The 25458-nt window shown below is 31.4% G+C and overlaps 4 protein-coding genes across 4 annotated transcripts; 1 reads left to right on the top strand and 3 right to left on the bottom strand.

The window, feature by feature from the left end:
- On the bottom strand, positions 1 to 6813 carry LOC135958830 (E3 ubiquitin-protein ligase SHPRH). The gene is made up of 12 exons (XM_065509743.1): positions 6611 to 6813; positions 5361 to 6545; positions 4884 to 5296; positions 4623 to 4818; positions 4092 to 4194; positions 3480 to 4023; positions 3215 to 3410; positions 2764 to 3143; positions 2242 to 2360; positions 854 to 1148; positions 638 to 798; positions 1 to 282 (listed from the first exon to the last, which is right to left on the bottom strand). Exons 1-12 carry the CDS (start codon positions 6771 to 6773, stop codon positions 99 to 101), a joined length of 3939 nt encoding a protein of 1312 aa, XP_065365815.1. The 5' UTR covers positions 6774 to 6813; the 3' UTR covers positions 1 to 98.
- A 14160-nt stretch (positions 6814 to 20973) lies between these two features.
- On the top strand, positions 20974 to 22679 carry l(1)G0004 (lethal (1) G0004). The gene is made up of 3 exons (XM_065507145.1): positions 20974 to 21247; positions 21314 to 21407; positions 22140 to 22679. The coding sequence occupies exons 1-3, from the start codon at positions 21057 to 21059 to the stop codon at positions 22551 to 22553; spliced, it is 699 nt and encodes a 232-aa protein (XP_065363217.1). The 5' UTR covers positions 20974 to 21056; the 3' UTR covers positions 22554 to 22679.
- On the bottom strand, positions 22567 to 23968 carry Syx16 (syntaxin 16). The gene is made up of 3 exons (XM_065507142.1): positions 23789 to 23968; positions 23562 to 23698; positions 22567 to 23508 (listed from the first exon to the last, which is right to left on the bottom strand). The coding sequence occupies exons 1-3, from the start codon at positions 23870 to 23872 to the stop codon at positions 22692 to 22694; spliced, it is 1038 nt and encodes a 345-aa protein (XP_065363214.1). The 5' UTR covers positions 23873 to 23968; the 3' UTR covers positions 22567 to 22691.
- A 577-nt stretch (positions 23969 to 24545) lies between these two features.
- LOC135957635 (uncharacterized) lies at positions 24546 to 25374 on the bottom strand. The gene is made up of 3 exons (XM_065508420.1): positions 25218 to 25374; positions 24867 to 25162; positions 24546 to 24801 (listed from the first exon to the last, which is right to left on the bottom strand). The coding sequence occupies exons 1-3, from the start codon at positions 25276 to 25278 to the stop codon at positions 24589 to 24591; spliced, it is 570 nt and encodes a 189-aa protein (XP_065364492.1). The 5' UTR covers positions 25279 to 25374; the 3' UTR covers positions 24546 to 24588.
- Positions 25375 to 25458: the final 84 nt, after the last annotated feature.

A 25458-nucleotide genomic window follows, 5' to 3' on the forward strand; every position in this document is an offset into this window, starting at 1 on the left:
CAATTCGCATTCGATTATGAGTGCTATTCCTATAGAAATTTGTTCTAATGGACAATGTATATGTATGTAAACTAGATACACATACTTTACATCTTTATTTATTCGCTTTCATCAGTTTGGAAAGAAAATAAATTTTCAAAATCATTTAAAGATATATTGTCAAATTTCCACCTACGTTGTGGACCCGTCATGTCACTCGAGGTTGACGAAGATGAATTAATGAAATTGTAAATATTTTCCTCGATTGATTCACTTACAATAAAACGATGCACGGTAGTTTGTCTGAAACAGAGATTAGAATTATTTAATTAAATAATTCATTCCATAAGATCTGAATTTAAGAACCAGTAAAGGAAAACAATTTTCAAATAGTTGTATGAAAAACACACAAAAATTATTTCAAAACTGAGTGATTTTCATACAAATATTTTAAAATTGTTTTCCTTTCGTGTTTCTGAATCTGGCCCGAAGACAAATTGAATCGTTTAGTAATTTTTATTAAGCAATTTTGTAATGCATTTGAATTAAAAAAAACTTAAATGATTCAATAAGGAATTAATTCTAACGTACTAAGGAATTTAGCTATTGAATTAATTCTACATATCTGCGAATTTATGCAAATTTGTTTCGAATTTACCTATGTTGTCCAAAACGATGAACTCGTCCTATAGCCTGTAATTCTTCGGCAGGATTGAGAATTGGTTCCACTAGAAAAACATGAGTGGCTTCTACTAAATTTAAACCTTTCGAACCTCTTACGAATGGCATCAGTAGGCATGTAATACCAAGATTTGGGTTCTGAAAACAAAGTTTTTACATTTCTTAAGTATCATTGAAAATACAACATACATACCTTAAATTCTTCGATGGTTTTTGGTGTACATTGCGATCGATATGTTATAGAATTTGCTTTGAGTGCTAACGCAATTGCTTGTATTATTGGTTCCCATTGCGAAAATATTAATATTTTAACATTATTCTCTTCGGCATTCGTTTCAATTGTAGATTGAGGTTGTTCAAATTCTTCGATTTGATGACTTTGCAATTTCAAAATTAGACCCACCATATATGTGATTTTCGAAGAATAGTTACCTTTTATTTTTTCCATATCTGCGTATTTATTTTTTGCACGACTTACGTAATATATTCTAAAGGAAAAACAAAGACAAAATATTTAGAAGAAATGCATTTTTCAATATAACCAACTCAAACTAAAAATTTTTTAAAAAAAAACTATTATTACTTACTACCAAAATTTCGAAAGAGTTAATATTTATCTTAAATCAATTTTCAAAATCAAATTAAGCCATTACGAATTAATTCATTGGATTAATTCCATAGTACTTCAAACGTATTGAATATGTAATTTATAAAATTAATTCCTTATTGAATGATTCAAGTTTTCTTCAATTCATATCCATTACAAAATAGCTTAATAAAATTGATTGCTTGATTAAATTTTTCATCAATTCAATAAAAAAATGCTTTATACAATTTTTTTCAATTCATGATGAAAAACAAATTAAATTAAGAAAAATATTTTAATTCAATTTGTATTAGATTTAAATTAACAAAAATTTAATCATTCAAAGGTAAAGTGAATTTTATTATGAATTAATTCAACAATTAATGAATTCTATTCAAATAAATAAAATAAGCCAACGAATTTGTTTTATCCGGAATGGTTTTATGGAATTATAATTTTGAATTAAGCTAAAATATAATTAATTAATTCGAAACTCTGATTACTACACATATCCACAAAATGATTTCGACAACCTTAATACAAATTGTCTAAAGTACCAGGAGGAAAATTATTTTTATTTTATAATGACATTTTATACGTGCTACTGCTAGAAACAATTAAACCAAAATATTTAATTAACTTTTGATCCCTTAGGTCCTAAATTGGTTAGACTACAATTCATTGAGAATTATACATAGAGACGAGACACTTCGTTTTGTGAAACAAAAAAAAAAAAAACAACAACTCATATGTCTCATACAACAACAAAATAAATATACTAAAATTTAATTTGTTGTTGCAAGAGTTAGGTTTTTGACAATTATGTCATGTGTCTCAATGTTACAATTAAAAAAAATTTTAGAACTATTTTATTACAAATAATAAATACTTAAGTAATTTATGATTAACTTTTGACAATTTCTATGAAGAATTCGAAAAACTATTCAAATTTGTGAACTATTCCTATAACTATTAGTATTTTGAAAATTATTTACTTTTGATTTTGTTGTAAATTACGACATATGGAACATTTAAAATGGGACCCTTTAACATATGAACGTATCGATTTCAAACAAGGAAAACATATATGATGACCGCATTCCAGAACAGCATACTAAAAATATATTCACACACATAATTAAATACATTCATACATATACCTTGCTTTTTTTATGAATTATATCGTTAGCTTAGTCTGCAAACGTGCTAAGTACATTTTTACAAATTTAAATCTTTTCGATATTGCGATATACTTTCCCGAACGTTAAACTGTTAAAGCAATTCATTTAAAGTCTTTATTGTCACTACAGTTGCGCGTAAAAGATAAGTTAAATGAATAAAATTTAGCTGTTTGCATACCACAAAATGGACTTAGCACTTTTGCATACCAGTCTATTATAACAAGGAGAAAAAACTTATTTTTCTAATGTTTTGCATTAAATTGTAAATTTTCATAAAATCTGGACTTAGTACGTTTGCACACTGAGCTAACGGTATACATAAATATAATCTCTTACTCTATCATTCTCGGTTAGGTGGCATATGGGACAGGGCCCTGGATCATCATTGCCTTCTAAATGCTTTATATATCTTAGCCTAGCCAACTTTACAATAAATTGCCTTTGAGCACTCATTAGTTCATTTTGTTGTTCCGCAATCCGTCCATCTATTTCATTTTCCATTATCTTAAAAATAGATTTATCATCGGCTTCGTCGGTTAAAGTGATGCGCATTTTGCACATATTCAGTTCATCATAAGCCTTAATCGTATATTCCATTTCGATCCAAAATTTTATTAAACGTTTACAAACCAACTGAAGATTTTCCAAATACAACCAATTCTTTTCCATAATAGAATTTAAACGACGATGTTTGTTTTTAATAAAATGAAATGTTACTGTAATTACGAAAAGCAAAAACAAAAAATAACTTAGCTTAAGTTTGATTGTTAAAATAAATTAAACTTACATTTACACAGATACATTTCAAAGGATGGAATTTCCATGCCTTCAGTATCATGTGTATTCTTATCAATGACTTTATCAAATAAAAGACATTCAAAAGTATTTACAGCATCTCGTATGCAGCACATTTTGCACAGTGTTTTGTCTTTCTTTTGTGACTTTTTTTGTTTTTCAATATCTTTTTTAGATTTCTGTACTTCCTAAATGAAGATTCAATTTCAACAATTATTAATTAAATTACTAAGGATATAGTTTTCCTGCTAACTTACTCTTATTTCACTTAAATGACAATCATAAACAGAATTCACCAAATGCATTATTTTTCTCCAGATGGCCGGACTTACTTGATTACGTGAACGTACATTCTCACTAAAGTATTTAAGATCCTGAATGTCAGTTTGTAGTGTTTTTGAAATGCTTTTCACTTTATTGAACCACAATTGTACAACGTACAACAGTGTACGTGTAGACTGAAGTTCAGCTAGTTTTGCATTAGTCGATCCAAATCTAGGCGTACAATCATCATGTATTTTTTGCATCAGTATTAATTCATCATTGGCTGAGAGAACTTCAAGGCCCTCTGCCATAGTGATAATGAAACTTTCTGTTATCTCCGTGTTCAACTTCTCAAGTGTAGCTTCATAGGCATTCTTAACCGTTGCTAAGTTGCTAGCATATGTACTTAAATACTTCCATTCTAATTGGTTGTATTGATTTTCATAATTTTCTAAATTTATTGTAGACATCTCGGATTGTACAATTTTAATTTGCATTGTATTGTGTAGAGCATGAATTTGCAGCAAGCTATCAACACTATATGGATCAAATTTCGTAATAAGTATTAGGAATATTGTATTTATAAAGAATTTTTTAAATCTTACACTATATTCATGTCAGTGTAATCTTTAGACAACTTTAATACCGCTTCATAGTTTTTGATAGCCTCATCGTATTTTTTTTGCAAAAAATATAGAGCAGCCAAACCTGTAATTATGGATTTTTTTTTTTTTTTGTAAAAGTATCATGTATGTATGTAATGTAATGTATGTATGTAATGTATGACCAAAAATAGTTTGGTAGAAAAAAATGCGGGTTAGAAAATATTTTTCCCTATTTTGACCTTATATGTGTCGTTGCAAATGCCTTTGAAATATCTATCATTAGATATCCATATTGTTACTTAATAATCAAAAATAGGCCAAAAATCGTGGTTGTCTAAGTTTTGTCCTTATATCTCAGCCATTTGTGGGCCGATTTATAGCGGATATATTGGTCACATATGTAAGTGATTTGGGACTTCCGAAAGTTTATTTAATCATACAGACGGCCAGCCGGACATGACTATATCGACTCCGCTGTCTATAACGTCGCAAATGAAAAATGTAGAAATTACAATTAAAATGTGAACTTACCATTGTGAGATGATGCCACTGCACGCAGTTCCGATTTGCAAGAAAGTTCATTTGCAGACTTTAAATAATCGTGCAACTCTTGTGGCTGCAAAAACTGTTTTTGTTGATGCGAATTGAAATTGTTGTTTGCGTTAGAAGTTGCCAACACCATAGGCATGGTGCACGATTGACGAATTTTTAAAAAGGGCTGTAAAATCTACATATAAACAAATTAAAATTATGTTTTACTTTTAATTGCAAATGCAATGCAGCTCCTCTTACCATATTCATAACTTGTGGAGATATCGTTGACATTATCTTACTATACTTCAGGACATTTTCCAAAAATTTACTACGACATTCCTCATGTTGTTCGTTATAAAACAGTTTTTCCAGGTTATCGAATTGTATGCTATGTACAACCTCTCGTTGTGGTGGTATTTCCAATTCTGATGCTATTTGCGTCTTACATGTGCGCCACATGCATTTTTGTAAAATGTCTATCAATGCAGGACAGGACGCATTTGTATTGCTATTCTCAAGATCTGTCTGCTGCTGCAGCACGAAATCGTTGACTAACTGATGCCAGATGAAATTTTCACTGGCGGCTTCAAAGCCAATAAACTGTAGTAAAGGTTGTAAATCATTGAGCGAATGCTGTATGGGAGTGCCAGTGACTGCCCAACGATTAATAGCTAAAGTGTATTATTAAAATATAATTATTAGAATATAGTGTAGTCTAATAACATAAAACCATACCTGGTATCATACGAACTAGTGAAGCAACTCTTGAGGTTTTTGATTCAACCATTTGAGCTTCATCTAGTAGTACTCTCCACCAGTCCAACATTAGTATGGGCGTACTTGCCCTCATAGAACGTGGTTTATTACGCGTTGTACGTTCACTAACATTATCTTGAGTGTAATAAATTTCTGCCCGTAATACATTATAATCCGTTAAAACTATATCGTATTCACCTAACTGACGAGGACTTATCCATTTTCCTGATAAAACACCCTCATATATAAGAACACGTAATGATGGCTGTACATGACGTTTTATTTCCGAAAGCCATTGTAATTTAATGGTATTGGGTGAAACTATAAAAGTTGCTTTAGTCTTCAACAAACCATACTCCTGTATTACGTGCTGCCAGCAGCTAGGACACAAGTATGGTGAATTGACCTCATCATTGTCTGCTTCTGAATCATAGAAATTGACACACTTTTGATGTTGCCAAAGGTTGCATTTGCTACATTGTACAATATTTATCTTTGAATTGGAATTGCAAATACAAAATAATTTATACTCAACACATCTGCGTTTTGATATTACGATTGAAAGGAATGTTTCCATTCTCGGGTTTAAATTTACTTCGTGGCAAGGATTTAATAAAATCAATGCCAGCATTTCAACAGTTTTACCTAAACCCATTTCATCAGCTAAAATGCCACCGGGTGGTAATACTAATTCTTCTGGGGTCTCTGCCTGTATAAATCGGGAGTATAAATGTTTATATACGATTGTCTCGTTATCTTTGGCTGTAAGCTTTTCAAAAAAAGCTGGAAATGGTTTTTGATGTCGTTCTCTTTTTAGCAGCCATAAAACACTTTTTTTCTGATATTCACATAGACTGGGCAAGAACTTAGGTGGCAGTGATAATTTATGCTGCATATCATTTGTTATATCCGGAATATTCTCATTATGTTTAAGCCGTAAGGCTTCAAAAAGTCTAGTGGTCACATAGGTCTTCAATACCTTATTTTTAGATTCCGAGGAAGATGATTTTTTGAAATTTGGGTACACCGTAGCAAAAAGGTGATTAGTTAAATTGTCATTAAAATCATTTTTTCTTAAACGGGCATAATTCCTGTAGACAATTACAAGATGCTGTTCTTCATCTGCAGAAACAAATGCAAAATCTTTTGGTGTGTGTAATTCACCTAGAAATAAAATTCAGGATTATTACATATTTGCATAAACTTAAATATTTAAATTATGTATTTACATTGTCTTATAAGCTGGAATATATTATTTGCGTCATCCTTGAAGTTGTCTAAAAGAATCCATTTCTTATGATTAAACTGGAATGCTGTAGTGTTATTATCACAAGTTATTTGTTGTTCATCTGCTAATTTAGCAATTTTTGTTAAAATAATCTCATCACTCATATTTAAAATTTAATAAATTTGCGAATATTTTAGCGCTACCACAAGCCAGAGTAGTGGTGTAAAAGTATTGAGTATTTGGGTACTCAGTACTCAACACTGTCTATTTTTTCCGGCACTCAGTACCTAAAAGCAACTACTCGATACTTTCGGAGTTGTATTTCTTAAATCAATAAGGAAAAACATCAATATTGTAGGTGAAAAATGCAACTTCGTTTTTGAAGTAGGAATTTCTAAATGTTAAATTCAGATTTAAAAAGTATTGAGTAGTGTCGAGTACCCAAAAAAATTATTGAGTAGTCAAAAGTACCGACATTTTACAACACTAAGCCAGAGACCTGCGTCCAACGGCTGTAAGCAGGCTGAGCTGAGCCGTCGATAATTTTAAAAGCCGCTGCTACCGCCGAATTTTGTTTCTGCTAAAGTCTTAAAAATATCCGCCTTTTTTTGATTAAAGTTCTTTAGTAATTTAATAAAATCTTTGGAATTTCAATTTTTAAATTTTTGGAACAAATATAGATCTCCGTAACAGTTTATATTTTCATAATTTTTTTTCTGTTAATATTCACATATTCTGTATTGTCGGTCTTTGGCCGGGTGAAGTGAATTTTAACTCTGGGGTTGTTACGGTCTGCTTGGGCCTAACGAGTTTTCCGACTAGCTCCCGACTCTCAGGAGGTCCCAACCCTGTCGTTAGGTTGTCAACTATAACACAAAAAGAAGTACATTCTACAAAACCTACACAAAACACAACGATACCACACACGAATCTCGAGACTGCTGTTTGTCCCGATATCAGCCCTCCCAACCTTGTCGTAGAAACTTCCGGAGCATTTAAATCTACGACCCAATATCCACACGACCGAACTCTTCCACTTACCAGTTCATCACTGCCATAACCTTCAACAAATTATTCCAACATGATAAGTTATGAATTTAGATTATTCAAAACATATTTTTATTGAACTATAATTAACAATAATGAAAACCAAAATATAAAATATAACTTATACTTAATACTAATTTGGCTATTGCTACTACAAATTGAACTTATTTTATTAATAGATTAAATTATCGTATTCTTATTTTTTTTATTATCTTTTTACTAGCCGTTACTTTTTCTATGATTTCAAAAATCACAAACAAAGAAAATATATATAGCTGTTATTAATTTTTTATATAGATGCTCATATTAATCGTATTTCTTTCTTTTCTTTTATAGGGCTCAAGCTACTATTTCTCTAATACCGAGAATGTAAATACTTTTGAATTTTATCACCTAAAGGAGCTCCCTGAGGCTATAACTTTTTCCTGTCACTCTACAGGCGTGTAAAACAATAATCTTTTTCTTTTTCGCTTAAGCTCTTTTTAAGAATTCTGTTTTCTTTTACCTTTGGATTTTTATAATTTCCACAAGATATGTATATATATGTATTTTTTCTTTTACTATATTATTTTTCTTTTTCGGCTATTTCTAGGGAATACTGTACTTAAACAAAACACATACATCTAACTACACACTCTCGAAATTCACACATTATTATTCACAAACACACAACTTAAACTAACTTATCTTAATAATTATTGTTACTTAATATTGTTTTAATTTATTATTCTTTTGTAATTATTTTTTTTTTTTTTTTTTAATTTTATATTTAACAATTCTTATATTCGAATCATCTCCTATTTATTTAATCAAATGTAATCTTCGTTACTTATTTCAATGAAGCAACTTAATTTCTTTAATAAAATTTTCTTTTCTTTCACTTATTATTTGTTAAAAATTTCTGTTTCTTATTTATAATTAATTTGGTTTGTATTTATAAATTTACCAATATGTTAACTTTTCTGCACTACGGATTAAAGAGATGAATAAGTATCTTTTCTGGCGTCTTTTTTCATTCGTATAATGCTTGGCACAATTTTATAATATTTAAACAAATGATAGTGAAAGTTGTTACCTGGCTATTTATTATAGTGTGGCTTGGGACCAAATACATCCAGGCCCTTTTAATTGTATGTGACTCTCCAAGAAAATAGCCAGCTAGGGTAGGAAATAAAATATTTATTATAAGACTACTTATAATATTTGGTCATAATCATACACATAAATTTATTGCACTCTAACTTACGTTTTTTTATAACAAATTTCACTTTCACAAAATTAATTTATTTATCAGGATTTAAATATTTATTTAAATCCTGCACTTTTTAAAAAGGTCCTTTCTTTTCCTTGCTTATCGCCAAATAGAAATCTGATATCACTGACAAAAATAACGTGTCACACTTTTAAGTCTTTGTTTACTATTAATCTCTAATCTGTTCTGTTAGTGCTTAAATACTCGTTTTTTATTTACTATTTCGCGGTTTTTCCCCTACATTTTATATGTTTTCTTGGCGCCTATTTGCTCTTACACCAACAAAACTTATTTGAAAAAAAACTACATAAACAAAATTACCTAGATGTTTTCCCTCCATTCACATGATTCACCCTTGTGATTGGTGGTTTTTTTTTTTTGATCACAACATTTATATTTATTATTTATGTATTTTATCCAAACATAATATTTTATTTTCGCGGGTATTCAGATATTTTAACCGCCAATTCAAAATTTCTATTTGTGGGCCTATTTGTGAAACTTTCCTAAACATTTGCCACCCATCATACCAGGCTATCATGAATTTCAGTAAGTTTCATTCAAATACTAATTTTCTTATTTTAAAATGTTCCCGCCAATTGCAAATTCCCATTCCTGAATGAAATACAACTCTTAGAATTCTACGCAACTTGTTCGCGTTGCCACTCTTACGTTATTCAATGACTCTGACACACACATACATGCATATACTAATAATTGCATTCATTGATTGTCAGACGGCCGACACATGTGAGTATTATTTAATTTGTTTTCATATTGTTTTCTTTTTAATTTCAGGTCTTAAATTAATACTGACTAAGGGTAAATAGTATCAATCCAATATCTAATGTTTATTTGACTTTTATTATTAATATTATTTTCTTCTTTTCAGGTACAAAAAAAACAAATCAACAGAACTAACAATAACTTACTAACCCCAACAATCAAAACAAATTTTACTAACATTATTAACAAAACAAATAAAGTTTATACATACACTGGGACTCGGGCAGGAGGTAGTGTCTCCATTGGCCGTATGCCCCTCCCCATTTAAATGAATTTGTTAAATCCACTGGGATTTGGGCTTGGAGTGGTGGCTCCAATCGTAATTTAGCCCCTTCCTTTTTTAAAAATTAAATACTAAAATCCACTGGGACTTGGGCATGGAGTGGTGGCTCCAATCGTAGTTTAGCCCCTCCCTTTTTAAAAATGATTGAGGGATTTGAGGCCTTAGGCATGTTTAGCCTCATCCCGACGCGTGTTATCTAAGGTTCCGCCACGCAAAATTTTTTTTTTGGGTATCTAGAGGCGTAGAAATAGGCCTGCCTAATTGCCCCCGCAACAAAACTCCGGGCTCGCTGGCGATCGTCAGAGGGGACGGTGTGCGGGTATGACAACCTACGTGGGGAACTCCCACACCCTGACCAGAGTCTCATCCAGGATTTAGCCGGGCTACAATTCAAGGTTAGTTTCTACTCTAGATATAAATATTAATGTATATCTGTTATTTTGATTGTTCGTTTATGCCTTTTGCCTGTTTGTTGAGCCTAATTCACTGATCCAATATTCTTGAAACTTCTACTGCATATTCTTCTATATCCGTACGGAAAATTGTGCTACTTTTTAGTTCGAAATTTCAAGTGGACTTGACATATAGTAAATAGTTATGTCCAAATATATAATCTTACGTAATTTGTCTGAAAATGTGTGGGTTATTATTGGTGGATGTGGAACCCCACATGCAAATTATATTTATATAATATCATATACCTATTTGCTGAACTGTAATAGAAAAAGTCGTAAAACTTGGCACACAGTTGGCTGAAAATGTGCTGAATTGTATTCGTGGATTAGTATACAGCATATATAGTCATTTTGGACATTTGCAGAACATTCGCAAAACTTTGTGTGAGTTATTTTGTTGCCAATGTAATTAATTGCAAATGGGTGGTATCAGATCATACACCGTAACTAGTTATTTTCGCTATATATGTATAGTTATATAAAGAAATGTCATATCTAGCTAGAATATCCTAACTTTTTATAGATTACTTTCCTATTATTTAGGTTATTTTCATTACAATCGATTACTATTCAAAATCATTATTAATTCTCTTCTTTTACAGATTGTTTTCAATATGTGACCAGACTAAAGATGTTATTTGAAGATGTCTACAACATATTACGGGAAGTATTCTCCTACATTTAATATATAATAATTTTACTTTGTGAAATTTGATCTTTTTTTTCAGGTAACAAAACAATGGATTAATTGGAAAGTTACGGGCATATACGAGGTCAGCCTTATGAATGAATCAAGTAAGTAATATCTTCTATTTGATCACCTATGTCATTAATAATTAATCTAAGAAGAATTGACGTTAGAGGAAACATAATAGAATCTTATGAAAGAGAGTTTTTTACGCCAATGTAGGTTCATTAAATGTTAAGAATATTGTGAAATGTTAGGACAATACGAACATTTTAAGATTGCATTTCATACATATTGTCATGTTATTAAAAAAAATTTGTCACTTATCCTAATATTGCACATATTCTTGTTATCACAGTTAGTTTCTAAATCTATAAATATATCAGGTACAAAATGGAATATTAAGACAACACATTACATAAAATAAAGGCTAAAAATAATAAATTGTATAAATTTTTTGTGTTGATTATCCTAATATTGCACTTGGTATAGATCTTATCACAGATTACAAAAACTTTACTGTTTACTTTTTTACATTTTAATGTCTTTTACATGATATATGCCTATAGATTTCCCTTGTAAATCTTCGAGCTCATACATGTTATTTCCAATTGGCTTAACTATACGGCATTTTAGGAATTTCCTACAAAACTTAGCATTTCTATTCTTACTAAAGTCGCTAAGAATAGTATTTCTTCTAAAGACCTCTTGACCGGGTACCAGCTTTACATGTCTTGCTCTCTTATTATACCTGGCTGCACTCTTCTCATAAGCAACATGCATGTTTTCTCTAATCTTTTCCCTGATAAGTTCAAGTCTTTCATTATTTGCCATATTCGCAATCTCGTGATCTGAAAGAGACATCAATTTTCGAGCAAGTCTATAATCAGAACCATTTGAGAACATATGGAAACCGAATAACGCGAAAAATGGTGTAAAACCAGTGGCCGAATGAACTGAATTTCTCAGAGCGCACTCAATTTCCGATAAATATAAGTCCCAGTCCCTATGGTCTTCATTTAAGTAAGCCCTAATTGCTGCTAAAACTGACTGATTCACTCTCTCAGACGCGTTTGACTGGGGAGAATAAACTGCCGTTTTCATATGTCTTATCCCAAAAGTGTTTAACAAATCTTGAAAACCTTTGGCCACAAATTGTGAGCCATTGTCGCTATGAATAATTTCGGGCACGCCAAACTTATAAAAAATTTCTTGTGTCAAAAATTTGATGACGTTAGTAGTGGTAGCTTCCCTCATGGCCTTTAAGAAAATGAATTTTGAGAAATGATCCATGACAATAAATATATAACTATTGCCACTTTTGGATCTCGGATACTTTCCTAAGAAATCAATATACAATTTCTGAAAAGGCCTTTCGGTAACTACTTCTTTACCTATTTCTGGCATTAAGTTTATATTTGATGGTTTGGTCTCTTTGCACACTTGACAATTTTTTACAAACTCTTTGATTTGAATAGTCATTTTAGGCCAATAAAAGTATCTCTTGACTTTTTCCATTGTTTTCGCCGTTCCACCATGAGCTGAAACATTTGTTGTGTGGGCTTTTTCAATTATTGTATGTGTTAGGTTTGGGGGTATCCATAACTTCCATTGGTACTGTTCTTCCACATTTTGATCACAACTAGTTCGTTTAAAGATTTTTCCATCTACTACTTTTAGATCCGGTAGCTTATGTTTATTTTGAGTAATTTGATCTATTAAATCTGTATATTCTTCGGATTCAAATTCTGTAGTTTCGAAATCCAATAGATCTTCTGTTTGAACTTCTTCCAAATCATGTTGTTGTGGCAGACGAGAAAGCATGTCAGCTACAATATTTTCTGAACCTTTTCTATGTTCAATATTGAAGTCGAAAGCTTGTAGTTGTAAAGACCATCTGGCAAGTCTTCCACTCAAATCTTTGAGGGTCATTAACCATTTGAGACTTGCGTGATCCGTTATGATCGAAAATGGCATCATTTCGACATAGGGTCTGAACTTTTTCACAGCCATTACTGCCGCCAAACATTCTTTCTCGGTGACAGTATAATTTTTCTGGCAAGGATTTAGCTTTTGAGAATAAAAAGCTATTGGATGTTCTTCATTGTTGTTATTTAATTGATATAACACAGCTCCAATTCCATAATCTGATGCGTCACATTGAATGTAGAAATGTTTAGTAAAATCAGCATGTCGAAGTACGGGGGCCGATGTTAATGCTTTTTTCAATCTCTCGAAAGCCTCAATTGCTTCAGGTGTCATGTGAAACTTTTTACATTTTTTCAGAGTATCCGTTAGGGGCGCAGATATTGTGGCAAAATCTCTAATAAATCGCCTATACCACCCTGCAGTACCGAGAAAACTTCTCACTTCCCTAACCGTCCTAGGCAACTTTATATCGCGTATTGCTTGCACTTTGTCAGGATCAGTTTTAAGTAATCCACCTCCTACGATAAAGCCTAAATATCTCAATTCCTGAAAACAAAAGTGTGATTTCTTCAAACCTATTGTCAAATTAGCATCCCTGAGACATTTAGCTACTTCAGTTAATAAAGCAACATGTTCTTCAAAGGTACTAGAAATAACCAATAAGTCATCGAGATATATGAAGACATTATCCCTCAAGCTGTTCGGAATGACCTTATCCATTAACCGGCAGAGTCGTTGAGCGGCATTGCAAAGGCCGAATGGCATTACTCTGAACTGGTAGAGAGGTCTGCCAGCTACGGTAAATGCTGTGTATTGTTTACTATTCTCATCTAACTCTATTTGCCAGAAGGCATACTTTAAATCGACGCTACTAATAAAATGAGTTTCGTCAATCCTGCTCAAAATCCCATCGATATTTTGAAGAGGGTAAGCATCTTTCACCGTCAACTTGTTAAGCTTTCGGGCATCTAGGCAGAACCGATTTTTCCCTGGTTTTCTTACCACTGTTGTGCGATTAGACCACGGGCTGTCGCTTAATTCTATAACATTCAGTTTCAGCATATTGTCTATTTCTTGGTATGTAATCTCCTGAACTGCCGGGGAAATAGGATAGTACCGATCCTTCACCGGCTCAGCACCTTCAACTAATTTAATTGAGTGTTTCTCTAATTTTGTCATTCCTAACCCCTTTTCTTCATATGTATCAAATTGACGAACCACTTTTTCCAATGTCAGCTTTTGCTCCACGCTCAACTCATGTGGTTTGATTTTATATTCATTGTCCTTAGACACGAAATCTTTTCTTATCATATCTGCATCTATTTCCTCTACTCCAACTATATCTGGTGCCAGTTTGAAAACCTTCCAAAAATCTATGCCTAAATACAATGATTGTTCCAAATCGGGGCAAAGATACAGAAGTATATTATTCTCCTGATCTTTGTACCTAATGGATACTTTTATTTTTCCTAATATGCGATGATATTGTCCACTGGCAGTTTTCACATTGGACAATATCGGCAATATATCAAGGTCTAATTCATGGATAAGTTCCCTGCATCCTTTTCCTAATATGCTAACTGAGGCACCAGTATCTAACAAACCTTTCATTATTTTTCCTTCTATTGACACTTCTGCAAAAATCCTACTATCTGTATTCCCTTTTATTGCCCTATTAACTGATTCAATCATTAGTCGCCTCATCTTACGTCGTTCTGCAAACTTCTGCCGAACCTTACGAATTCGGTTAGAAACTTTTCTCGTATAATCTTCACAACTAAATATTCGAGCTCTGACTGCATCGTAATGTTTTTGTCTTAAGTCTATGGACAAATAATGTCTTATCATTGGCAAGCAATTTGATCTTTCTTTTTGATTTAAGGCATTGGAGTCTAATATCGGGTTTTTAGCTTCTAATTTTTTTGTGGGGAGGCATTTTCCGATGAGCGTGGGTCTCCCTTCGCTCCCAAGCTCCGGGATTGGTTTCCCGATTGACAATTGGGACATCTCGGTGTAATGACATTCGGTTTGCCACATTTGTAGCAAAATAAGGTTCTCTCTACTGCCGTGCATTCCATGAACACATGTCCCGGTTGTCTGCAATTCCAACACAATAACTGTGGCTTCCTAAGTTGCGGATAGTTACTGACAGCAGCAACTTCTTCATAGCTTGCAATTTGGTTTTCCATTTCTGTCTCCTCGTTATCAAAGTCAATCTCATTCACATATCTGAGTGGTCTAGATGTGGTTTGAATGCTTCGTACGTCTCTCCTAGGAAAATTCCTCTCTGCCTCGTTACATTCCACCCTCAACTGTTCCACCGAAGATACGGAAATTGGATAGACTATTCTGCCTATGCTCTCTTTAATGTTCCTTTTTATTATTTTAATTAAATCATATTCCGGTATTGGTTGAATCAGTCGTGACCTAATTTGGCAAATTGCGTGGAAATAACTGTCCACCGTCTCACCGTTTTGCTGTTTACGCTCTACCAAGTCTCTCATAATCTCAAAGTTAGAACGTGTGGTTTGATATTGGCTCATCAGGGCATGCCTCAGGCCAGGCCAATCTATGACTCCGTGAGTGCGAATGAACAGCCAATACCATTCTCTGGCAGTTCCTGAGACCAAAAGGTGAAAATCTCTTAGAACTTCTGTCCAAGGTATTTGGTAATGAGCCTGCAGGTGTTCCAGACGAAACACAAAGTCATCAATGCTCAAATGAGCCGGGTTACCATCGAAGATTACCCCCAATTTATCCACTCGTATGCGGACTTGTTCTACACTCTGCATACTTGGACCAGGCACATGCATTCTTGGATAATTTAGTGCCAAATTTCTACCGTTCAAAGTATTATTCTCTGAACTATTCTCAGATGCTAGTCTAGTATTTAATCTCCCATTTCCTTCGGAAGAATTTTCACTCGTCGCCGGATTGGATGTATTTTGATGAGTTATTATTGATTGTTGATTTTGTGATGTTATTCTTGAAAGATCAACTACTGACTTTGTTAATTCAGTTAAACTTTTCCTAATGTCTGTCATTTCCTCTTGTACCATTTTCCTGACTTTGTCCTCTAGTGACCTTTGTACTATCATTGCCTCATCAGCCACCATTTCTCTAACTTCAGGAGCGATATTTTCCTCCGGAATCGTATTTCCTGCTACACTAGACCTAATATTATCTAAAGGTGTGACATGTGTTCCAGCGGTAATCGTGTTAGATAAATCTATAAATTGATTCTTATTCGTATTTACAGGATTCGACATTTTGCTGTTTGGAATATCTCTTTTTCTGACTTTTGGCAACGCGTGGGGTATAGATCTGTTAAGGTCGAAAATTGGCTGTCTATTTCTTTTTCTATTTTGCGTTTTCGACCGGGTTTCAATATTCATAATCTCTCGGTGAGAATACAAAAAGGAATTGATTGTTTCAAAAAAATATATATGAAAACCAATGCACTATGTGTTATTTTGGAATGTTATAAAAAACCAGAAAAGTTATGATGCACTAGGTAAAAACTAATAAAATTGAATATAAAATATAATATGAAATAATAATATTAAACGAAAATTATAAATAGATTGATAAAATATATAATATAGAATCAAATAATATAAAAAAAAATTAAACAAAATCTAATAAAATAAAAAAAATAAAAATGAAAATATAAAATAATAATAAAATATAAAAATAATAATAAAAAAATAAAAAAATAATAATGTAAAACTTTTAAAACAATTATAATACGTAAATAACTAAGACTCTAATATAATTACTAAAACAATAAGACGTAAAAAAATTCTAAATAAATAAATAAAAATATTTTATATAATACTTATAATTCAAATACTTTAATAAATAAACTATATACTATTGTTGTTTACTTTTGTTAATTATAGATTTCAATATTTTCTTTTGTAGTCTGGCAATGATGAACGGACGTGGAGGTCGCTGCGGTTTCAAAAAATATAATGATTGATTCGTTATGTGGTACGTATTCAAACTACCAAAAAAAAAAAACATTTTAATGTCAACATCGAAGGTACATCGTACATCATTCTACAAATATAAGATGACTGAACGAGATTACGATGGACTGTATGAAGTTAAATACAACATTCCCCTTGAATAATTATTACAAGAGAGGCTATTTAATATCCAAACATCCCCATCGATATTTCATTAAAATATTGGAAAAAACTATTGAAAATCACTTTTTCTTAGAAACAGCTACAATACATTTAACAACAGCACCAAAAAATGCTATCAAGATATTGTCAATCTCTTTCGTAAGTATTTATTTAGAAATTCGCTCACTAAATGATATTCTTATACATCTCTGTTTTCATTTACTTTTCAGAGGCTACAAAATTTACATTTAGCATCTCGGATTTCTAATTGGGCTATTGTTTTTCATTTTAGTGGGATATTGTTACATGTGTTGCTGTTACTACATGTTTCTCATACAGCTTGTGATACCATCTCATGGATTTGATAAGTATTCCAAGTTGTTACATTCTAATTTGGGCGCCATTTATGTTACGGTCTGCTTGGGCCTAACGAGTTTTCCGACTAGCTCCCGACTCTCAGGAGGTCCCAACCCTGTCGTTAGGTTGTCAACTATAACACAAAAAGAAGTACATTCTACAAAACCTACACAAAACACAACGATACCACACACGAATCTCGAGACTGCTGTTTGTCCCGATATCAGCCCTCCCAACCTTGTCGTAGAAACTTCCGGAGCATTTAAATCTACGACCCAATATCCACACGACCGAACTCTTCCACTTACCAGTTCATCACTGCCATAACCTTCAACAAATTATTCCAACATGATAAGTTATGAATTTAGATTATTCAAAACATATTTTTATTGAACTATAATTAACAATAATGAAAACCAAAATATAAAATATAACTTATACTTAATACTAATTTGGCTATTGCTACTACAAATTGAACTTATTTTCTTAATAGATTAAATTATCGTATTCTTATTTTTTTTATTATCTTTTTACTAGCCGTTACTTTTTCTATGATTTCAAAAATCACAAACAAAGAAAATATATATAGCTGTTATTAATTTTTTATATAGATGCTCATATTAATCGTATTTCTTTCTTTTCTTTTATAGGGCTCAAGCTACTATTTCTCTAATACCGAGAATGTAAATACTTTTGAATTTTATCACCTAAAGGAGCTCCCTGAGGCTATAACTTTTTCCTGTCACTCTACAGGCGTGTAAAACAATAATCTTTTTCTTTTTCGCTTAAGCTCTTTTTAAGAATTCTGTTTTCTTTTACCTTTGGATTTTTATAATTTCCACAAGATATGTATATATATGTATTTTTTCTTTTACTATATTATTTTTCTTTTTCGGCTATTTCTAGGGAATACTGTACTTAAACAAAACACATACATCTAACTACACACTCTCGAAATTCACACATTATTATTCACAAACACACAACTTAAACTAACTTATCTTAATAATTATTGTTACTTAATATTGTTTTAATTTATTATTCTTTTGTAATTATTTTTTTTTTTTTTTTTTAATTTTATATTTAACAATTCTTATATTCGAATCATCTCCTATTTATTTAATCAAATGTAATCTTCGTTACTTATTTCAATGAAGCAACTTAATTTCTTTAATAAAATTTTCTTTTCTTTCACTTATTATTTGTTAAAAATTTCTGTTTCTTATTTATAATTAATTTGGTTTGTATTTATAAATTTACCAATATGTTAACTTTTCTGCACTACGGATTAAAGAGATGAATAAGTATCTTTTCTGGCGTCTTTTTTCATTCGTATAATGCTTGGCACAATTTTATAATATTTAAACAAATGATAGTGAAAGTTGTTACCTGGCTATTTATTATAGTGTGGCTTGGGACCAAATACATCCAGGCCCTTTTAATTGTATGTGACTCTCCAAGAAAATAGCCAGCTAGGGTAGGAAATAAAATATTTATTATAAGACTACTTATAATATTTGGTCATAATCATACACATAAATTTATTGCACTCTAACTTACGTTTTTTTATAACAAATTTCACTTTCACAAAATTAATTTATTTATCAGGATTTAAATATTTATTTAAATCCTGCACTTTTTAAAAAGGTCCTTTCTTTTCCTTGCTTATCGCCAAATAGAAATCTGATATCACTGACAAAAATAACGTGTCACACTTTTAAGTCTTTGTTTACTATTAATCTCTAATCTGTTCTGTTAGTGCTTAAATACTCGTTTTTTATTTACTATTTCGCGGTTTTTCCCCTACATTTTATATGTTTTCTTGGCGCCTATTTGCTCTTACACCAACAAAACTTATTTGAAAAAAAACTACATAAACAAAATTACCTAGATGTTTTCCCTCCATTCACATGATTCACCCTTGTGATTGGTGGTTTTTTTTTTTTGATCACAACATTTATATTTATTATTTATGTATTTTATCCAAACATAATATTTTATTTTCGCGGGTATTCAGATATTTTAACCGCCAATTCAAAATTTCTATTTGTGGGCCTATTTGTGAAACTTTCCTAAACATTTGCCACCCATCATACCAGGCTATCATGAATTTCAGTAAGTTTCATTCAAATACTAATTTTCTTATTTTAAAATGTTCCCGCCAATTGCAAATTCCCATTCCTGAATGAAATACAACTCTTAGAATTCTACGCAACTTGTTCGCGTTGCCACTCTTACGTTATTCAATGACTCTGACACACACATACATGCATATACTAATAATTGCATTCATTGATTGTCAGACGGCCGACACATGTGAGTATTATTTAATTTGTTTTCATATTGTTTTCTTTTTAATTTCAGGTCTTAAATTAATACTGACTAAGGGTAAATAGTATCAATCCAATATCTAATGTTTATTTGACTTTTATTATTAATATTATTTTCTTCTTTTCAGGTACAAAAAAAACAAATCAACAGAACTAACAATAACTTACTAACCCCAACAATCAAAACAAATTTTACTAACATTATTAACAAAACAAATAAAGTTTATACATACACTGGGACTCGGGCAGGAGGTAGTGTCTCCATTGGCCGTATGCCCCTCCCCATTTAAATGAATTTGTTAAATCCACTGGGATTTGGGCTTGGAGTGGTGGCTCCAATCGTAATTTAGCCCCTTCCTTTTTTAAAAATTAAATACTAAAATCCACTGGGACTTGGGCATGGAGTGGTGGCTCCAATCGTAGTTTAGCCCCTCCCTTTTTAAAAATGATTGAGGGATTTGAGGCCTTAGGCATGTTTAGCCTCATCCCGACGCGTGTTATCTAAGGTTCCGCCACGCAAAATTTTTTTTTTGGGTATCTAGAGGCGTAGAAATAGGCCTGCCTAATTGCCCCCGCAACAGGGTGTATCGAACACCGGCTTCGCTAAAATCACCTTTTCTGTATATCAAAATTTTCTGAAGTACTGTCATATAAATTCAAAAATGAATTTTTGGTTCACAAAATTAATAAAATGTACCATATTATATATCATATTAAAGGTATTGTGAAGCACTATTCAATGATACCCATAACGATCAGTTTGTTTTCCAAATATATGAGAAATGTATTATTATATGTATTGACTTTAAATTCCTATAACTCTTAAACTAAGAGAGAGCAGGCAAAAATATTAACGTTTTTGTGCTTCTAATTATGAGAGCTATCAACACCAAAAAAATTATAAAAATGCAAGCTGTTTCGCTGATCTTGATTTATATCGCATAACTTTATTAAAAAAATCCTAAAAATCCATACGAACAAACATTTTTACTTGAATTTTAAATTGTATATCCTCAACCAGGTATAACGCAAAAAAACAATGATACGGTAACCTTAAGAAATCGTCGTTCTGACAGTTGTATTTGTTTTGACAGCTCTTTTCCAACAAAACCACATGTGTTGATTTTTCTCCTATTCTTCGACCGAGTTTTAATTTTATAACAAATTTTCACTAAAATTAACGCAAAATGGAAGTAGAAAACATAAAAGTTGATGATATTTTACCAACGCGTACTGCTAAAAAGCGTTCCCTCAATGAGGACAGTGAAATGCAAGTTGACGAAACAACAGGCATTGAAGGAGCCGTACGCAAAACTCTTCCACCTAGAGCTAAGCGAGTTAAAAGTGAAGTGCGTAAAATTGCCGTGCCACCACATAGGTAAGTGATATTTTTTAAACATTTTACTATTACTGGCTATTAAAACATAAAATTACTTAATTTTAGATATTCTTCGCTTAAAGAACATTGGATGAAAATTTTTACTCCTATTGTGGAACACATGAAGTTACAGATACGTTTTAATATGAAAGCAAAACAGGTAAATATTCTGAAAGGTATTTAAAATTTATAAAACAAATTATAGATATGGCTTAAGATGAATGAAAAAATGTTATAGATTTAATGAAGTTTTGACTGCGCAATATAAAATTGAACGGTTTTAATTACGTAGTTATTCCTATCGAAGCTAAAACAATTATTCCGATTCCGTTTGATTTGTTAATTCCCAAATTTAATAATTCTGTTTTTTAATAATTTTTTTTTTAATTTTACGCTCTTGTATAGAAATTTATAAAAAATTTTAGAAAAACAAATAATTACAAATATAAATTTAATTAGAAAATTGAAAGTGGTTAAATTCCGAAAAAAAAAATACTTTCTCTGAAGAATCATAATACGGAATTCCTTTTCAATCAGAATGCAAAACTGTGACGGGTGTATACCAGTTTTTACATTTTCTTAGTTCATACTATTAATGAATATTATCATGAAGAAAGTATGTAATTTTGTGTGTTTAATTTTTTGAATGAAGTTAGTAGATTAAAATTTTGTTAAAAATGATTGTGAAAATAAATGCGAAGTTTTTCAAGCTGACTGTTGTAATAACAGGTCAATACAGGCTTCGTTTGCTCGCTAGTTTCTGTTATTATTAATATACTCAGTGTTAATAAAATATTTAAAAATACTAAAGCTAGGGCCATAGATTATTAAGCATAATTTGCACTTCTATCAAATCAATTTATATATGGTTAATTTGTTTTTTTTTATTTAGGTGGAAGTTCGTATAAGTCCAGAGACACCAGATATTTCAAATCTTCAAAAAGGTGCAGATTTTGTTAAAGCTTTTCTTTGCGGCTTCGAAGTTGATGACGCTTTAGCCTTACTACGTTTGGATGATTTGTTCGTGGAGTCTTTTGAAGTAAAGGATGTCAAAACTCTAAGAGGTGACCACATGAGTCGTGCTATTGGTCGTCTTGCTGGCAAAGGTGGTCGCACCAAATTCACCATTGAAAATGTTACAAAAACACGTATTGTTTTGGCCGATAGTAAAATCCATATATTGGGCAGTTATCAAAATATTCAATTGGCCCGTAGAGCAATTTGTAATTTGATTTTGGGATCTCCACCTAGTAAAGTGTATGGTAATCTACGTTCGGTGGCTTCGCGCGTTAGCGAAAGAATGTAAACACAAAAGGAAATTTTAATTTAGTTATAAGTTCTGAATTTTGAAGTTAAATATAATAAATATTTTTACAGTAAGTTTAATACACATAATGAAACAAGATATGGAATATTTTATAATGTTCACCAATTTGGAACTCGTCTATAATTTTGTAAATATAAGCAAAATAAGCATAAACATTGTTATGCCAGCCAAAACCAAAATTGCACACATTTTACGATTTTTACGCTGATACATTTCAGCTCTTTGTAATTGCCTTAGACCTTCCGATACACGCGTTTGAGTCTGTTCAATAGAATAATCGATGCGATCAAGAATCGTTCCTTGTTCTTGCACCATTTGGCTGAGATCTTTGAAAATGTCATTCAAATCGTAGATAGTCTTGACAACTTTAGAAACCTCTTCATCTCTATTTAAAGCTAGACGAGTGTTTTCCTCTTCGAACAGGAGTAGTTGTTGTTGTGTTAAACGATTTCCCATAGGACGTTGGAAATTTTCATCTAATTCGTTTTGTTTCGATTCATCGTCATCGTAAAAATTGTATTTATTAGCACCGGAAGGTGTGGGTTGCAAAAAGTTATCAAACGAATCTACATAATTGTCCCTTTCCATGCCGTTGGGGTTTGTAAAGTCATCAAAGAACTTTTGGGACCGTTCTTCACGCGAATTCAATTGCCTGAGGTAGGAATTTTGACTATAACGAAACTTTAAGGTCAACTCTTGCAGACTGAGCATTAAATAAGTGACAACATTAGCGGTTAGACGTTGTTCCCATTTGCCACCCATGCCTAAACTAGAACGTATACACTGTATGTGTCGGTGTGTAGATGTGATTAGTTTAGCAATTTCTTGGCTCAATGACTCCATTTCAAGTTCATCTTCTTTGCTTTCATCAAAAGCTGGACGTAACAAATGGCGAGCATGAAGAGAGCCGAGTTCGTCCAACTTTGGTTTGATTCTAGAATAAAAAAACAATGTTCAACAAAATCCCAAATATGTTATCTTTTTTACTTTGACATTATGTATTGAGCCTCCTCCAACTTGTCAATCCAGGTCGGTTGGGAACCATATTCGTCACGTAATTCTAAACCTTCTTCTGCATCATGTACAGAACGTCTCAGGAGTAGCTCTGCATCACCATCAGCATTCTACAGGTGTTTGTTTATTAATTGTTTAGACAAATGAAAAATGCAATAAATCAATATGACACCCAAAATATGTTCAACTTTTAAACTTACTCTGTCATCGGAATATAATGTTCGATTTTTTGAAGCATTATTTCGCATTATATTAAAAACTTCCGTTAAATTCCTTGAAGACATTTTCCTTAGGCTTTTAAGTTTTTCTTTACATTATTTTAATTAAAACAAATTACACAAAAAGATATAAATACTGTAAATACTTTTTTCCAAGGGGTATGTTTAGTGAAAACTGAAAAATAAGAATTTACAATATTGCCTATTTAAAAAAATATTAGAAGTTTCGAGCGTTTTTATAAGTTATTGGCGATTTTATTTGACTTCAAGCGGTAGACCTGTTTTATGTTCAAACTGCATTTTGAGACCATTTTGTACACATAATATTTCTTAATAATTTTATTAGAGCAGTCAGCACGAATTCGTTGTATTTATTCTTAAGTACCAAACGTATTGAATAAAACTTGAATAAATGAAATTAGTTCCTTATTGAATAATTCAGTTTTCTTTAACTCAAATCCATTACAAATTAGTTTGATAAAATGAATTGAATGTTATCTAAACAATATGTGTTTAGATAACAAAAATAAGTGAATGTGCAAAAAAAAGTTTATGACTGTAATAAGTATTTCAAGCTGTGTTAAGAATTTTGATTTGATCCGAAATCTTTTTAACACTGTCAATTAAATAAAATTATTTAAAAATCCGATTTTTTAAAGAGTAAAATCAGTTCCAATATACAATTTAATAAATTGTCTAATAAATCAGTATGTATAGAAAAATAAAGAACTGAAAAAGATTTCAAAATTTTATAAAATTTTTAATTTGTAACATATATTCCTTTATAATTTTAAATTTTTAGTTTTATCAACTAAATTACTTTCATTAGTTGTTAAATTGTTAGTTTTATCAACTAATTCATACATTTGTTTCATATTAACGCTATTGAAGGCTTCCTTTAATTGTTCTTGTATTTTAACTTCATTATCGACAAACGTTGAGAAGTTTTTGTATTGAGAATTTTCCAAATTGAGAGAAGCCAGCATAATGGAATTCTAGTAATTTTTACAATTTTCATAATCAACGTTAGTATAAAAGCTTATAATTTGTTTTTACATACCTCTAGAAAACTTTTCTTTAACATATCTAATTGTGCATCCAATTCCTGTTCATTTTGTTCAGTGTATTGTTTAACATGATCAAAATATGGAGGCAATAGAACATGATCTGGTATTGTGAAATATTTTCTATCTAAATTATTTGCAGTCTCTATTTCGTCAGACATGGACTTCCATATATTTTCAAAAACTTCCTCCTTAGCGTTGCGCAAAAGCTCAGAGGTTTCCTCGTTTACATTAAATTTATTTAACATGGCATCCAAAGCACTTCGTAAAATTTTGTGCAGAAAGTATTTTCCTTTGAATTGAAAATGTCTTACAATTAAAATAATTTACATTGGTATAACACTTACTTTCCAGGGAACAATGTTCTGCTGTAAACCCGAAATGCTCAAGTTCACATTCTCTATCCATTTTTTTCACAGAAAACGTAAAATTTACAAAATATTTCAAGATTTATTTAGCCGCTCGGAATGTTTGTTTATAGTTTGTAATGGTATTGCCAAGCTAAAATGCGACTTATCTTAAAATGTCAAATGAAATGGCATGACCATATGTAAAGATAATGCTAACTTTGCGTTTTTTATTAATTAA

Source organism: Calliphora vicina, chromosome 4 (assembly GCF_958450345.1).
Source record: "Calliphora vicina chromosome 4, idCalVici1.1, whole genome shotgun sequence".
NCBI classification, from domain to species: domain Eukaryota; kingdom Metazoa; phylum Arthropoda; class Insecta; order Diptera; family Calliphoridae; genus Calliphora; species Calliphora vicina.

Excerpts from the sequence above, each read along its gene's own strand:
- Syx16 (XM_065507142.1), bottom strand. The coding sequence starts at position 23,872 with ATGTCTTCAAGGAATTTAACGGAAGTTTTTAATATAATGCGAAATAAT. Across the intron at positions 23,699-23,788 it reads CATTATATTCCGATGACAGA|AATGCTGATGGTGATGCAGA; the intron begins GTAAGTTTAAAA and ends AAACACCTGTAG. Across the intron at positions 23,509-23,561 it reads GCTCAATACATAATGTCAAA|AATCAAACCAAAGTTGGACG; the intron begins GTAAAAAAGATA and ends TTTTTATTCTAG.
- LOC135958830 (XM_065509743.1), bottom strand. The coding sequence starts at position 6,773 with ATGAGTGATGAGATTATTTTAACAAAAATTGCTAAATTAGCAGATGAA. Across the intron at positions 3,144-3,214 it reads TGAAATGTATCTGTGTAAAT|TAACATTTCATTTTATTAAA; the intron begins GTAAGTTTAATT and ends TCGTAATTACAG. Across the intron at positions 2,361-2,763 it reads ACCTAACCGAGAATGATAGA|TATGCTGTTCTGGAATGCGG; the intron begins GTAAGAGATTAT and ends ATATATTTTTAG.
- LOC135957635 (XM_065508420.1), bottom strand. The coding sequence starts at position 25,278 with ATGGATAGAGAATGTGAACTTGAGCATTTCGGGTTTACAGCAGAACAT. Across the intron at positions 25,163-25,217 it reads AGAACATTGTTCCCTGGAAA|GAAAATACTTTCTGCACAAA; the intron begins GTAAGTGTTATA and ends TTCAATTCAAAG. Across the intron at positions 24,802-24,866 it reads TAAAGAAAAGTTTTCTAGAG|AATTCCATTATGCTGGCTTC; the intron begins GTATGTAAAAAC and ends AAAAATTACTAG.